The sequence below is a fragment of the Coregonus lavaretus genome (assembly GCF_964263955.1).
Source record: "Coregonus lavaretus genome assembly, contig: HAP1_SCAFFOLD_717, whole genome shotgun sequence".
Classification (NCBI taxonomy): Eukaryota; Metazoa; Chordata; class Actinopteri; order Salmoniformes; family Salmonidae; genus Coregonus; species Coregonus lavaretus.
In genome coordinates, this window is record NW_028161395.1 from 214,191 (window position 1) to 228,557 (window position 14,367).

The 14,367-nt window shown below is 48.8% G+C and overlaps 1 protein-coding gene across 1 annotated transcript in view; it reads left to right on the plus strand.

Moving 5' to 3' along the window:
• LOC311120732 (serine/threonine-protein kinase WNK1-like) overlaps positions 1-14,367 on the plus strand; it is a gene marked incomplete at its 5' end in the record, with an annotated part of 118,521 nt that overhangs the window by 85,390 nt on the left and 18,764 nt on the right. Inside the window, 13 exons of the mRNA XM_084195310.1 lie at positions 1,602-1,681; positions 2,656-2,803; positions 3,281-3,397; positions 3,937-4,047; positions 4,361-4,427; positions 4,676-4,822; positions 5,245-6,494; positions 7,533-7,622; positions 11,956-12,042; positions 12,300-12,336; positions 12,471-12,541; positions 12,759-13,264; positions 13,498-13,703. Of these exons, the coding sequence (XP_084051436.1) occupies positions 1,602-1,681; positions 2,656-2,803; positions 3,281-3,397; positions 3,937-4,047; positions 4,361-4,427; positions 4,676-4,822; positions 5,245-6,494; positions 7,533-7,622; positions 11,956-12,042; positions 12,300-12,336; positions 12,471-12,541; positions 12,759-13,264; positions 13,498-13,703 (2,917 nt within the window). The remainder of the gene's footprint in view (positions 1-1,601; positions 1,682-2,655; positions 2,804-3,280; positions 3,398-3,936; positions 4,048-4,360; positions 4,428-4,675; positions 4,823-5,244; positions 6,495-7,532; positions 7,623-11,955; positions 12,043-12,299; positions 12,337-12,470; positions 12,542-12,758; positions 13,265-13,497; positions 13,704-14,367) is intronic.

Consider the following 14,367-nt stretch of genomic DNA (forward strand, 5'->3'; position numbering starts at 1 on the left):
TACTGTTATTATAGCTAGCTCTGGTCCAGGTACACTCACTGTGCTGTTATTATAGCTAGCTCTGGTCCAGGTCCACTCACTGTACTGTGTTATAGCGCTGGTCCCCACTAGGGTGGTAGAATGTGTTTGTGTGTGTGACTGTACCTGTGTCCATTTCCAGTAGTATCAGCTGTCCTCACTTAGTACCTCTTGTGTTGTTGTTGTTTGGACCCCATTAGAAAAGTATATGTCCTTCAGTGTCCTCTGTGTGTGTGTTTGTCGATAAATGTGAATTGAGGTCTCATGGACGACAATGGCTGTTCCATTAGAGTCCATGTTAGTGACCAACAGTATGGCGTCTCGTGTCACAGCAGGCGTGTTGTGCCACTGTGTGGAGAGAGCCTCATAAGGTGTCCTGTCCACACCTTAGCACTGCTTTGTTCTCACAGTGCAGTTTAAATGTTGGTTTGTTGACTTTTTTTTTTTTTTTTGTGTCGTGCCATTTGTGAAACACATCGTGTTTGGTCGCATGTTATTGTGGTGCGTGCCTTGGTTTTGACTTTGTTTGTTTAGTAGTGTATGCACAGTCTTCAATTCTGTCACGCCCACCATACATACTCTTATCCCCTTGAGTTTTGTTCCTTTAGTCACCCTTTAGTCAACCACCAACATAATATCCATCCCATAGAAGTAGACTTACTATTTCTATGATCCATAATCCGCCCACTCGAACCTAGTTCCCATGACACTTCGTTACCCCAGCCAGTCCTAACCTGACCTGACCCTCCTCCCGCCCCCAGCCCTGCAGTATGGCACCACCTCCTACTCCTCCCTCCTCAGTGGGGCTTGTCTCTGTGGCACAGATGGCCTTCAATCAGCCCTCGGTCCCGGTTACTGCAGCTGCAGCCCAAGGGGCGGTCTCACCCCTGCAGCCGACCCCTGGGGGAGCCCTGGTGCCCCCACAGACCCCCCTAGCGGCTGCAGCCTTGCCTCTGCCTCCTGGGGCTCATCCTCTACCTGGTTCTATATCTGCACCCACTCTGGTGACTCAACCCCCGCCGGCGCCGCCTGCCTCCCCTCTGCCGCCCCAAATGACGCCTACTCAGCCGCTGGTCGTTGTTGTACCCATCATCAGCGTAGCCAGCGCCTCCCCAGAGCCGCCAGGAGATGCCCAGCCCCAGGTACCTGTGGTCAGCCAAACCCCCTTCGTCATGTCCCCCCTGCCTGGTCGTATAGATGGATGGATGATGGAGAGTAGTTCTTTGACCATAGCTGGTTTGCCGTGTTTCGTTGATGTATGTTTTGGTATTTAAATTAGTCCTGAGTTGGTTGTGTGAAGTTGTGGATGTGTATAGTCATATATTTTATGGTTACAAGTAGCTAGATGTGGATGAAACATTCTGGACATGGATGCTGTCAGAGACCTACAAGGGCCGACTCATATTTCTACTCTCACATGCTTTTTAACGGTTTCTTTAGACCAAGTCTCATATTCTGCCTCTCATTTAACCTCAATACCTTCTGAAACCCTTCATCTCCGAAGACCACAGTACTTTTGCACTGTCTTTATTGTAAGAAGTTTCACACGGTTCTCTGACCCTTTGTTCTCCCGTGTGTTCCAGCCCTCTCAGACTGCTCCTCAACCTTCGTCATTGGAACAGTCACAGTTACAACCACCACCAGTGCCCTCATCCATGGAGAGGTAAGATACATGTTTAATACATGTTTAACTGATGGTAAAGATATACAAATCGAGATTTATAAGAGATGGGAAAGATATACCGGTACCGGAGTGCCAAGTCTAGGTCCAAAAGGCTTCTTAACAGCTTCTTCCCCCAAGCCATAAGACTCCTGAACAGCTAATCATGGCTACCCGGACTATTTGCATTGTCCCCCCTCCCTCCCCCTCTTTTACGCTGCTGCTACTCTCTGTTTATTATCTATGCATAGTCACTTTAATAACTCTACCCACATGTACATATTACCCCAATTACCTCGACTAACCTGTACCCCCGCACATTGACTCTGTACTGGTACCCCCTGTATATAGCCATTTGTTATTTTATTTTTTCTGCTGCTCTTTAATTATTTGTTATTTTTTACTTATCCATTTTTTACTTAAGACTTATTTTTCTTAAAACTGCATTGTTGGTTAAGGGCTTGTAAGTAAGCATTTCACTGTAAGACCTGTTGTATTTGGCACATTTGATTTGATTTATTATATTAAGTGGAGAATGTAAAAATATTGAATTCCAAATCAATTAAGTTTCAAAGATTAAATGTTTTTACAATTCCAATTCAAAAAGTCGGGAGGGGGAGGGGGGGGAGGGAGAGAGGGAGAGAACAACAACACAATTAGACCCAACCAAATCATGACAAAAGACAATTACTTCACACATTGGAAATAATTAACAACAAAACAGCGCAAACTAGAATGCTATTTGGCCCTAAACAGAGAGTACACAGTGGCAGAATACCTGACCACTGTGACTGACCCAAACTTAAGGAAAGCTTTCACTATGTACAGACTCAGTGAGCCTTGCTATTGAGAAAGGCCGATTTGATGATTAGAGTCATGGTTTTTGTTCTGCCTTTGGTCTAATGTCTCATTTGGTTTTATTAGAGGCTTGGTGCCTCGCTCTCATTAGTCAGATTATGTGTGTGTGTCTCCCTCAGCGGTCACTCCGACGTGGCGTCCGGTCTGAGCGACGGAAATGATGGAGGCAGACAGGAGGGGCGCTCGATCAAGCGACACCAGCGGCGCTCCGTACGGAGTCGCTCTCGCACCGACAAGATTGGCAAAGCAAAGTTGAATGTACTAAATGTAAGAGTCAGCCCAGGGGAAATAACCAAACCAATATATACTACATGAAACACAATTTTTCATTAGTGTGTTTAGCACCTGGAATAAGCATGTTATTTTTTAATATATCATAGCTTTGATTTACATAACCTTTCAATTGCCCTAGCCGTTGCATGGTGCTCAGTGTTCTTGTCTCCAACCAGCTGAGATTGTTTTTCATTCAGTTCAATAAGTTTTATTTTCTTGGAAGGTGTTCTCCAATAGGAGCATACAGCATCTGATTAATGTCTGTCTCTGGTGTGTAACTCCCTGTACTGATACCTACCTACTTGAGTTACCTCGCACAGCATCATTTAGGCCCTACTGATTAGACAGACAGACACAGAGCCATTCAAACAGGCCGTGTGATTTCTGTCGATAAATCTGAAGAGCTGCTCTCTTTCATCCTTTCATCTCATCCCCCTCTTATTCTCACCTCTGTTCCTTTCTTTGTTCCAGATATCCAACATGGGCGACAGGGTAGCTGAGTGCCAGTTGGAAACGCACAACAGAAAGATGGTGACTTTTAAGTTCGATCTGGACGGAGATAACCCAGAGGAAATAGCACAGATTATGGTAACTACAGAAAAGATTACGAGCACACTCCCTCCCTCCTCTTTTCTCTCTCTCTCTCTCTCTCTCTCTCTCTCTCTCTCTTCTCTCTCTCTCTCTCTCTCTCTCTCTCTCTCTCTCTCTCTCTCTCTCTCTCTCTCTCTCTCTCTCTCTCTCTCTCTCTCTCTCTCTCTCTCTCTCTCCCTCTATCTCTCTCTCTCCCCTCTATCTCTCTCTCATTATTGAGCCATCTCCCCCCTCTGATTGCAGTAGCCCAGAATCCCAACAGTGTTGTGATGTTCCCTGATGATATTTGTCCCAGGCATGTAGCTACTTGTCAAATGTCATAGAGAATAATGAAAGGCCTTATTTCATCAGACTTTCCAGGTGTTTTTACTTTGATTCATCCATTTTAGAAATGATGAATCAATCCAACCATCGGTGAATTACTCTACTGTTGCAATCGTTTTGAGAGGCAAGCATTGGGATGCTGAGGAGAATGAGGACTGCGATTGAGAGGGCTGTTATGGGTAACTGAGTTATTTTCTGGTGTGTGACTACAGGTCACGAGTGTGTTTATACTGGAGAGTGAGAGGGAGTCGTTCATCGAGCAGGTCCGTGAGGTCATCGAGATGGCTGACGAGAAGGGTCTGGAGAAAGATGGAAACATCCAGGTAGAGGGCCGTCTCCATTCATTTTTCCTCATGTTGTTGCTGCGAAGGAGCATCATTCTTAAGCCAATGTACCTGTTAATATAATAATATATAATATAATATTATAAATATAATAATAATATAATATAATATAATATAATATGCCATTTCGCAGACGCTTTTATCCAAAGCGACTTACAGTCATGCGTGCATACATTTTTTTTGTGTATGGGTGGTCCCGGGGATCGTTAAAGAAAGGTTAAATAACTACATCATGGATCGTTGAAATTGGTCGTTTTACTGTATCAGACTCTGACTCCATCTTGTGTCACAGATTGTTTCCCAGATAGTTAATGACCTCCAGCAGCAACAGATCCCTGCTATATCTGAACCGTTGCCAGGTAAAACAACCAACAAAATGTCCACACAGGGAATTGGTACCCTACCAAAAAAATTACAGACATGTTTTGCATGAGATTTTTCCATCTGCAGGCCAATTTGTTGTACCATGAATCGTATAACCACACAAGAACTTTACCTCACTGAGAAACATAAACGTAATGAATTCAATAGAGGCGCCCATTTTGTATTAACCCTATATGTGACCCTACCATCTCAGCATCTCTCTTTTCTCTCTCGCTTTCTCCAGGTATCCCTTCCAGTGCAGCCCAGGTGGTCCACTCTGCAGGCAGGAGGTTTATAGTCAGCCCCGTGCCTGAGGCCAGACTCAGGGATCAGTTCTTTGCTGAGGCTGCTGGCTCTGCACTACTGAGACAAGATTCACAGTCCTCTAACAGTGAGTTTAGCGTGCTCACACACACGCACAGTGGCAGCCTACCAATAAGTTATCTTATTAGTCCACAAGATAATGCATTCAGCCATGTTGATGTTTCTGAAAACCGGGATCATCTGACTGATGTAAAATGTTGTTGTATTGTAAAGTTAATATTAAAAACATCACATGTGTACGAATGTCTCGTTGCTATATAATAGTTGTTTCGTTACAGTGTCCTATCTGTGGTGTATGGCCTGTTTTTAAAGGTGGTGGCTAACATCAGTGTTTTACTTAGTGATGGGGTTTGGTGTTGACCCATGTCTCTCTCTCTGTGTCTCTCTGTCTCTCTGTCTCTCTCTCTCTCTCTCTCTCCCCATCTCTCCCTCTGTTTCTCTCCCCATCTCTCCCTCTGTTTCTCCATTCCCCTGCTGCCCGTGCTGTAGCTGCGGGTCAGGGTCTGTCCCAGTCGGCCTCAGCGGTTAGCCTGCAGCAGGCCTTCTCAGAGATGAGACAGAACCAGGACCATTACGACCCAGGGCCCAGCACCGCTCCTCCCTCCATCCACATAGCCTCCCTGCCTGCCCTGGGCCCTGCTGCAGCAGCAGCCACCTCCACCACTATCCCAGTCTTCTCCACTGATCCTATAGCCTCTGCTCCTCTCCCCCATGCTCAGGTCCCATCTGAGGCCTCTGTGACCTCCCCTCCCCTCTCAGTCTCCATCTCCCCTCCAGCCTCCATCTCCACCTCTCCACCTGCAACCATCCACCAGGCCACTGCCCCCATCCCCACCCAGCTCCAGTCTGTTGCTCCCCAGCCCCAGGCTCTCCTTTCCCAGGCCCCTCTCTCCCTGCCGGTGACCCAACCCGTGGTCTCCTCCGTACCAAGTGTTACAGCCCCAATCTCTGCCCCAGCTGCCTCTGTGTCCCCCCCAGCCCCTGCTGTCCTCCCCAACACAACTACCCTGTCCACCTCAGCCTCCTTCCCCCAGACCTCTGCCCCAGGCTCCATCCCTGGTGGTCCCACCACCTCCATACCCAGTACAGTCCTTTGTCATTCCGCCACGGCCCCCCTGGTCAGCAGCTGTAGCAGTGGTAGTGGAGGTGGAGGAAGCTCAGAGCAGCTCCCTGTCCCCTCCACTGCTGTCCCACAGCTCACCACTACCGTAGTCCTCACCACGGCTATCCAAGGCCCCCTGCTAGCCCCCTCCATTGCTAACCCCGGTACCCAGCTCCCTCCTTCCTCCACCCCTGTAGCACCTCTAGACCCTGGGGCCACAGTCTCTACCTTACAGCCTGTCACCGCCACCATCCCCGTGGTCCAGCCCACCCTGGTGCCCAGCCAGACCCACGCCCAGTGTGGGGAGTGTGAGGCAGCCCTGGGCATCGATGACATCCACACCCTGGATAAGAAGCTTCGCTCCCTCTTCATGGACCTGGGCGTCGGTGGAACCACCCAGGCCGATGGCTCTGTCGACCCAGCCGGAGGCACTGGTGTCCCGGGTACTTCTTCCCCCACCGGCCCCTCATCCACCCCCAGCTCCACAGGCACCCCCCTGCCCCCCTCCAGCCTCCCCCTGGCCTCGTCAGGGCCAGGGCATGGCTCTGGGACCCCCCTCACCACCCAGGGACAGGCTGGGACCCCTTCCGCCTACACCCAGACTACCCCCGCCAAAGCACCTCTGTCTAGGTTACCGGTGAGTCAGTCAGCATGGATGTGGATGCGAGCTTATTAGATATGGCTTGAAGAGCACTGTTTATAACAGATACAGTATGTTTATAAACCATTAAAGCTTTTTATGACACCTTTAAGTAAGGTAAGTTTGTGTCATTTTGTATTTGTAATCTTTTGGAGAATTATACATAATTATTACATAGTTGACATACCCAGTTATTACGTAATTATAACATCATTGACATGTGATTGGGCCAACTCCACTTTCTAACAGCCTTTGTTAACCCCTCCATCAACTGCTTTGTCTCCTAACATTTGCTGTGCTTTATGTTGCATGCCAACAGCTCTATTCTATACTGTGGCCCTAGATATCATGTAGCCTGACCACATAGTTGTTAAAGCCATCCACAGTAGTTAGGTGTAATTTCTAGGGTTTTGTCAAACAGCTTATAGATGAGATATGTTAATGGTTAAAAACTTATAGATGAGATATGTTGATGGTTAAAAGCTTATAGATGAGATATGTTAATGGTTAACAGCTTATAGATGAGATATGTTAATAGTTAAAATTGCAAATACATAAAGTAATACACGACTACACACGTCTGACATTTTATGTACTTAGCAAGTAGATGTCTGACCTTGATAACTGGTAGATGTCTGACCTTGAGAACTGGTAGATGTCTGACCTTGAGAACTGGTAGATGTCTGACCTTGATAATAGCAATTAGGCACCCTGGAGGTTTGTGGTATATGGCCAATATACCACGGCTAAGGGCTGTATCCAGGCATTCTGCGTTGCGTCGTGAGTAAGAACAGCCCTTAGGCTTGGTATATTGGCCATATACCACACCACCTCGGGCCTTATTGCCTAAGTAGACAATCAACTAAGACTGTAGTGTTAATGTCCATAGTCCCAGTCAGTGTCAGAGAGCTGCAGGTAGAATCCCCTGGCCGTCCAGCTGCATGTGGCTGCAGTGCATTATGTTTTCCTGTCTCTCCTGGATGATAAAGGGCCTTCTCTCCGTTTCATCCCTCTCTTCTTCCCTCTGTTTATCAGGTGTTGCCTGTGGGCTCAGATCAGGCTCAGGCCGGCACCCCTCCTCCCTCAGACCACATGGCATCCTTCCCAGGACCCTGTCTAACTCAGGTGCCTTTCCCTCTTTCTCCTGACTGCCATATTGATCCATCCATCATCCCTCTCTCTCTCTCTCTCTCTCTCGCGCTTCTCTCTCTCTCTCGCTGTCTCTCTCTCTCTCGCTGTCTCTCTCTCTCTCGCTGTCTCTGTCTCTGTCTGTGTCTGTCTGTCTCGCTCTCTCTGTCTGTCTGTCTCGCTCTCTCGCTGTCTGTCTCTGTCTCTCGCTGTCTGTCTGTCTGTCTCACTCTGTCTCTCTGTGTCTCTGTCTCTCTCTCTCTCTCTCGCTGTGTCTGTCTGTCTCGCTCTCTCTGTCTGTCTGTCTGTCTCGCTCTCTCGCTGTCTGTCTATGTCTCTCGCTGTCTGTCTGTCTGTCTGTCTCGCTCTGTGTCTCTGTCTCTCCCTGTCTCTCTCTCTCTCTGTCTCTCTCTCTCTGTCTCGCTGTCTGTCTCTCTCTTTCTGTCTCGCTCTGTCTCTGTCTCTCGCTGTCTGTCTGTCTGTCTCGCTCTGTCTCGCTGTGTCTCTCTCTTTCTGTCTCGCTCTCTCGCTGTCTGTCTCTGTCTCTCTGTCTCTGTCTCTGTCTCTCTGTCTGTCTCTCTGTCTCTGTCTCTCTCTCTCTCTCTCTCTCTCTCTCTCTCTCTCTCTCTCTGTCTCTCTCTCTCTCTCTCTCTCTCTCTCTCTCCCTCTCTCTCTCTCCCTCTCTCTCTGTCTGTCTGTCTCTCTCTCTCTCTCTCTGTCTCTCTGTCTCTCATCCCTCCACCTCCCTCCTCCCATCTTTATTTGTCTCCTGTGTAAAAACAAGCGAAGCATGAGGAAGATGGCTGCACTATAATCAGATCAGGCTCAATCTGTTCAGCGCATGAAGAAGACATCTCTGTCTCTGTTTCTCTCTGTGTTGGAGGAGCAGCATGATGACTCTCATTAACGACATCTGTACACCTGGGACCCAACACCGTCTGTCTGTTCCTCTGTTTTACCTGATTCTCTTTCTCTCTCTCTCTTTCTGTCGAAGTCTGTTTGTCTCTTGCCTCTCTCTTTCTCCTGCTCCTCTATCCCGCTCTCTCTCCTCCTGTCTCTCTCTCACCCCCCCTCTCTCCTCCTGTCTCTCTCTCACCCCCCCTCTCTCCTCCTGTCTCTCTCTCACCCCCCCACTCTCTCACCCCCCCTCTCTCTCCTTCTCTCTCACTCTCTCACCCCCCCTCTGTCTCTCACTATCACCCCCCCTCTCTCTCCTTCTGTCTCTCTCTCACCCCCCCTCTCTCCTTCTGTCTCTCTCACCCCCCCTCTCTCCTTCTGTCTCTCTCACCCCCTCTCTCTCCTGTCTCTCTCTCTCACCCCCCTCTCTCTCCTTCTGTCTCTCTCTCTCCTTTCTCTCTCTCACCCCCCCCCTCTCTCCTTCTGTCTCTCTCTCACCCCCCCTTCTCCTTCTGTCTCTCTCTCTCACCCCCCCTCTCTCCTTCTCTCTCTCTCTCACCCCCCTCTCTCTCCTTCTGTCTCTCTCTCACCCCCCTCTCTCTCCTTCTGTCTCTCTCTCACCCCCTCTCTCCTTCTCTCTCTCACCCCCTCTCTCTCCTTCTGTCTCTCTCACCCCCTCTCTCTCCTTCTGTCTCTCTCTCTCACCCCCCTCTCTCTCCTTCTGTCTCTCTCTCACCCCCCCTCTCCTTCTGTCTCTCTCTCACCCCCCCTCTCCTTCTGTCTCTCTCTCACCCCCCCTCTCTCCTTCTGTCTCTCTCACCCCCTCTCTCTCCTTCTGTCTCTCTCACCCCCCCTCTCTCCTTCTGTCTCTCTCACCCCCCCTCTCTCCTTCTGTCTCTCTCTCACCCCCCCTCTCTCCTTCTGTCTCTCTCACCCCCTCTCTCTCCTTCTGTCTCTCTCTCTCACCCCCCCTCTCTCCTTCTGTCTCTCTCTCACCCCCCCCTCTCTCCTTCTGTCTCTCTCTCTCCTTCTGTCTCTCTCTCTCACCCCCCCTCTCTCCTTCTGTCTCTCTCTCACCCCCCCTCTCTCCTTCTGTCTCTCTCACCCCCCCCCTCTCTCTCCTTCTGTCTCTCTCACCCCCTCTCTCTCCTTCTGTCTCTCTCTCTCACCCCCCCTCTCTCCTTCTGTCTCTCTCTCTCACCCCCCCTCTCTCCTTCTGTCTCTCTCTCTCCTTCTGTCTCTCTCTCCCCCCCTCTCTCCTTCTGTCTCTCTCACCCCCTCTCTCTCCTTCTGTCTCTCTCTCTCACCCCCCTCTCTCTCCTTCTGTCTCTCTCTCACCCCCCTCTCTCTCCTTCTGTCTCTCTCACCCCCCTCTCTCTCCTTCTGTCTCTCTCACCCCCCTCTCCTTCTGTCTCTCTCACCCCCCCTCTCCTTCTGTCTCTCTCACCCCCCCTCTCCTTCTGTCTCTCTCACCCCCCCTCTCCTTCTGTCTCTCTCTCACCCCCCCTCTCTCCTTCTCTCTCTCTCTCACCCCTCTCTCTCCTTCTGTCTCTCTCACCCCCCCCCCCCTCTCCTTCTGTCTCTCTCTCTCCTTCTCTCTCTCTCTCACCCCCCCTCTCTCCTTCTGTCTCTCTCTCTCTCACCCCTCTCTCTCCTTCTCTCTCTCTCACACCCCCTCTCTCCTTCTGTCTCTCTCTCTCACCCCTCTCTCTCCTTCTGTCTCTCTCACCCCCCCCCTCTCTCCTTCTGTCTCTCTCTCACCCCCCCCTCTCTCCTTCTGTCTCTCTCTCTCTCACCCCTCTCTCTCCTTCTGTCTCTCTCTCTCACCCCCCTCTCTCTCTCCTTCTGTCTCTCTCTCTCACCCCCCTCTCTCTCTCCTTCTGTCTCTCTCTCACCCCCCCCCTCTCTCCTTCTGTGTCTCTCTCTCTCACCCCCCTCTCTCTCTCCTTCTCTCTCTCTCTCACCCCCCCTCTCTCTCCTTCTGTCTCTCTCTCTCACCCCCCCTCTCTCTCCTTCTGTTTCGCACTCGGTCTCTTTTTTTTTAGATCAGCTTTAATATTGCAGATAGATTGTAACTTCCATCAATGTAATTGTCTGCATCACTTCCAATCCCCATATGTTTTTTTTTCGCGCAAACATAACATGGATAAAAGCGTCTGCTAAATGGCATATTATTATTATATTATATCCTTTTTTACAATATATTTCCCTTTATTACTTTCCTCTTTCTGTCTTTCTCCTTCCTCTCTCTTTCTCCAGACAGACCGTTAGGGAGGATGGGGGTAGTTGGAGCTGGGTGGAGATAAATATGACTCATCTTCATTTGTCATAGGGGTTTCTGTCAGTACAATATTTTAATAGTTTTCTTCCACGAAGAAAGCGAAGAGTCGCCAAGCAAAATATTACATCCAGACAGAGTTGTTCTCTCCCATATTATGCCCCCAGCGCATTCTTTCATAAAAAATAAATCAACTAGGGAATAAAAAGGAAAGACAGAGAAGACGGGCTCCCCCGGGCGACGGGTGGAGATTACGGTTTCATTTATACCCAGTCAGGCAGTGTTGTCAACAGCGTGAATCTAAAAATAGATCAAACCTAGCAAACCAGAGCATTGTTCTTTGTAAGGCAGAGTGGTTCATTATTTGCTTTCATCTGTAAGAATTATATATAATTTACTACCTCTCCTAGCTTGTGTAAGTTTCCGTTCAAAGCTCGCTCTGGTCTGAGGTGATTTGATCTTGAGAAAGAGACTGGCTTTAATGATTCTTATGTGAAATTCTTTAAAGGAAATTTCAAACATTTTCAACTTCATATACATCATCTCCAGCATCACCCCAACATCAATATGTGTGAAAATGGCACGTTTCTATGTTTTGTAGAAAAAAAGATAGTGGAAGAAAAGCATTTCCAATGACATCATCGGTGTTCATCATGTGATTTTTACCAATTATGAGGAGGCATTGCCAATACATTTAGTCTACTAATTGGTTGATGATGTCACTGGAAACACTTACCTTCCTCTATCTTTTTGACTACAAAATATAGAAACGTGCCATTTTCACATATGTTGACGTTGGGGTGGTGCTGGAGATGATGAATATGAAGCTGAGAAAGGGTGAAATGTCCCTTTTAATATATAGATTTTTAACTTCACCTGGATACCTTGGCTTGAAGCCAGTGTTTGACTAAATAAAACCCAATCAAGGATTATACCTAAATCTTTCAGTCTTTCAAATGTAATATGGAAAAATGAAAGCTAAACTTTTTCTGTGATTCACAGAAATAACTACATTTTGCTAGATGAAATTCAACACTAATTAATGTCTAGAGACCAATTAGTTTGATGTGTTCTGAGGGTGGTGTGTGTCACCATGTTAGGATGTGTTGCTGTCTGTTTGACTAATGTCTATAAGGGGTTGTTGTTGCCCACTAGTCCCAGCAGCCTCTGGAAGACCTGGATGCCCAGCTGAGGAGGGCCCTGAGCCCAGAGACTGTCTCTGTCAGCTGTGTCACCACACAGGTACCATAGCCACACACACACGCCCCCTTCAGGCCCGGAGGAACGTATTCCTTTTTGTTGTTGTTGAAATGTTACATTTAGTATGTAAAAGCAGATGAATACTATTTCTTCTAATCTGTGTTTTGTAGTTGAAATGAGTTATTGTTATTATTCTGTGCTCTCTAATACTGACATTACTGTCGTGGTGCTATGTGGAATGTTTGTTGGTGTGACTCAAGACATGACAGTCACAGTGTGTTCTCCCCCATGTACCACAGTCCTCACTCACTGGGATGCATGCAGGTGGCCAGCCAGGTGTGTTACTTCAACATCTATCCTTACTCCATTTTGAAATGGTCATGCTACCTGTTAGTGTGTTATCATTTCTTTTGGGATGTTTTGCCGATTTGTTGCATTGTAACATGATGATATCTCATTGGCCGTTTCAGTGCCTTTCCCGCTGGAAGGGGAATCAATCACGTTGCCTATTGCTGGAGGATTCCAACTGGGAGGATCCCAGGTATGGACTTCTAACTGTACCTTTCCAGCTCTATTTACATGATTGGAATATTACAGCAGTGTCTGCCTGGTGGTCAGAGTCTGCAATCTCTATGTACTTCATCTATCTCTCGTCAGAATAGTTTATGATTGTAGTGATAGTCCTTATGGTTGATCTGGGCCTGTAAATTCTGTCTGTTTTCATAATCTCTGTCTCTCACTTCTCCCCCCAACCCCAGGTCTCTGTGGCTGCAGACGAGGGTCCCGTCCGTGCACACCCCCCCAGGAGCCCCACAACATCCTCCACCTCCTCTTCCTCCTCCTCTCTCTCCAGCCCGGAGAACACACTGCACAAAGCCTCCTCCCCACTCCGCGGAGGTAAGACGGCTGGGGGAGATGTGGTGGACGGCCTGCCCTCCCTCCCCCACCGGACCGCCTCCCCTCAGCCCACCACCATCGGCCGCTTCCAGGTCACCACCAACGCACCGGAGGCCAGGGTGGGCCGCTTCTCAGTGAGCCGAGCCCAGGATGTGGCAGCCGAGGCTGGGTTGGAGCAGCCACCCGCTTCCCAGGCTAACGGGCCTAGTACTGGTCCTGGCTCGGCCACCATGCTCCTCAGCCCAGAGAACAAACAGAGCTCCCTGCCCAGCCTCAACAACTCATTCAACTCCTACGTGAGCTCTGATAACGACTCTGAGTTTGAGGACGAGGACTTGAAGAGGGAGGTCAACCGGTTACGAGAAAAGTAGGTTTACCCTGTTTCTCTCCTCTCTTCTGCTCGACTGACATGTTCCTGTTTGCTGTTCCAAAAATAACCCTTCTTGAATCAGCACATTTAAGGGCTTATGGTTCCATTCCTAAAACTCCAACATGTCCACCTTCACCTGAAATGTTCCTGTGTTATTAAACTGCTGGGATTTTGGGGCAGATTTTTGGTTGATGTGCTGTCCATTCATCTCCCTCTCATCTCCTCTCCAGGCACATGAAGGAGATCCAGGCCCTGCACACCAAGCAGAAGGATGAGATTGACTCCCTGTTCACTAGGCTGGGCAAGGTACCGCCGGCCGTGGTGGTCCCTCCAGCTGTAGCCCTGGCCAGTCGCAGGAGACGACCCACCAAGAGCAAGAGCAGCAAGTCTAGCCGCTGCAGCTCCTCCCAGGGCAGCAAGAGCCCCCTGCAGCCAGGTACTACTAACCCCTGACCTCTGTCTGAACTGGTCGTATCAGCAAGAGCCCCCTGAAACTTTTGACCTTAAAGTGTGTTAGAGCCAGAGACAGAAGAGGAAGCGAGACACCCCACTCCCTGTTTTTTTTCTGGTTCAATTGAAGTCAATTAATTTAGTAGACCAGACCCAGCTGCTATTGCATTGGTGTCTATGGGAGATTAAAAATATATATTTTTACGGTAAACGGTCGGAGTGAACGATCTTCATTTATACACCATCTTTGTTAGAGCCCACTGTAGCCAGGTACTGACCTCTAATCCCTGACCCTTGACCTCTAACCTGTGGTCCTCCTCAGTAGAGGGTATTGGCAGAGACAGTGTGTTAGAGTAGGGACTGTAACTGTACTGTACTCGCTTTCTCCTCTTCACAGGGCTACTTGTGGCAAACCAATCTTCTCTTCTCTCCTTCCTTCACTTTTAAACCATACAGTCAACTAGCTGTATTGTTTATGCTGTAACCCTGCACTGTGCAACCTAGCTAGCTACACTGTGGTTGTGTGATCTGCACCCTACCTACCTACACTGTGTGAGAGTCACTGTGTGCGTGTCTGCACTTTGAGGCTGTTCCCCTGACCTGTCCTCCTCCCTCCCCTGTTCTCCTCCTCTGTGTGTATGGTGTCTGTG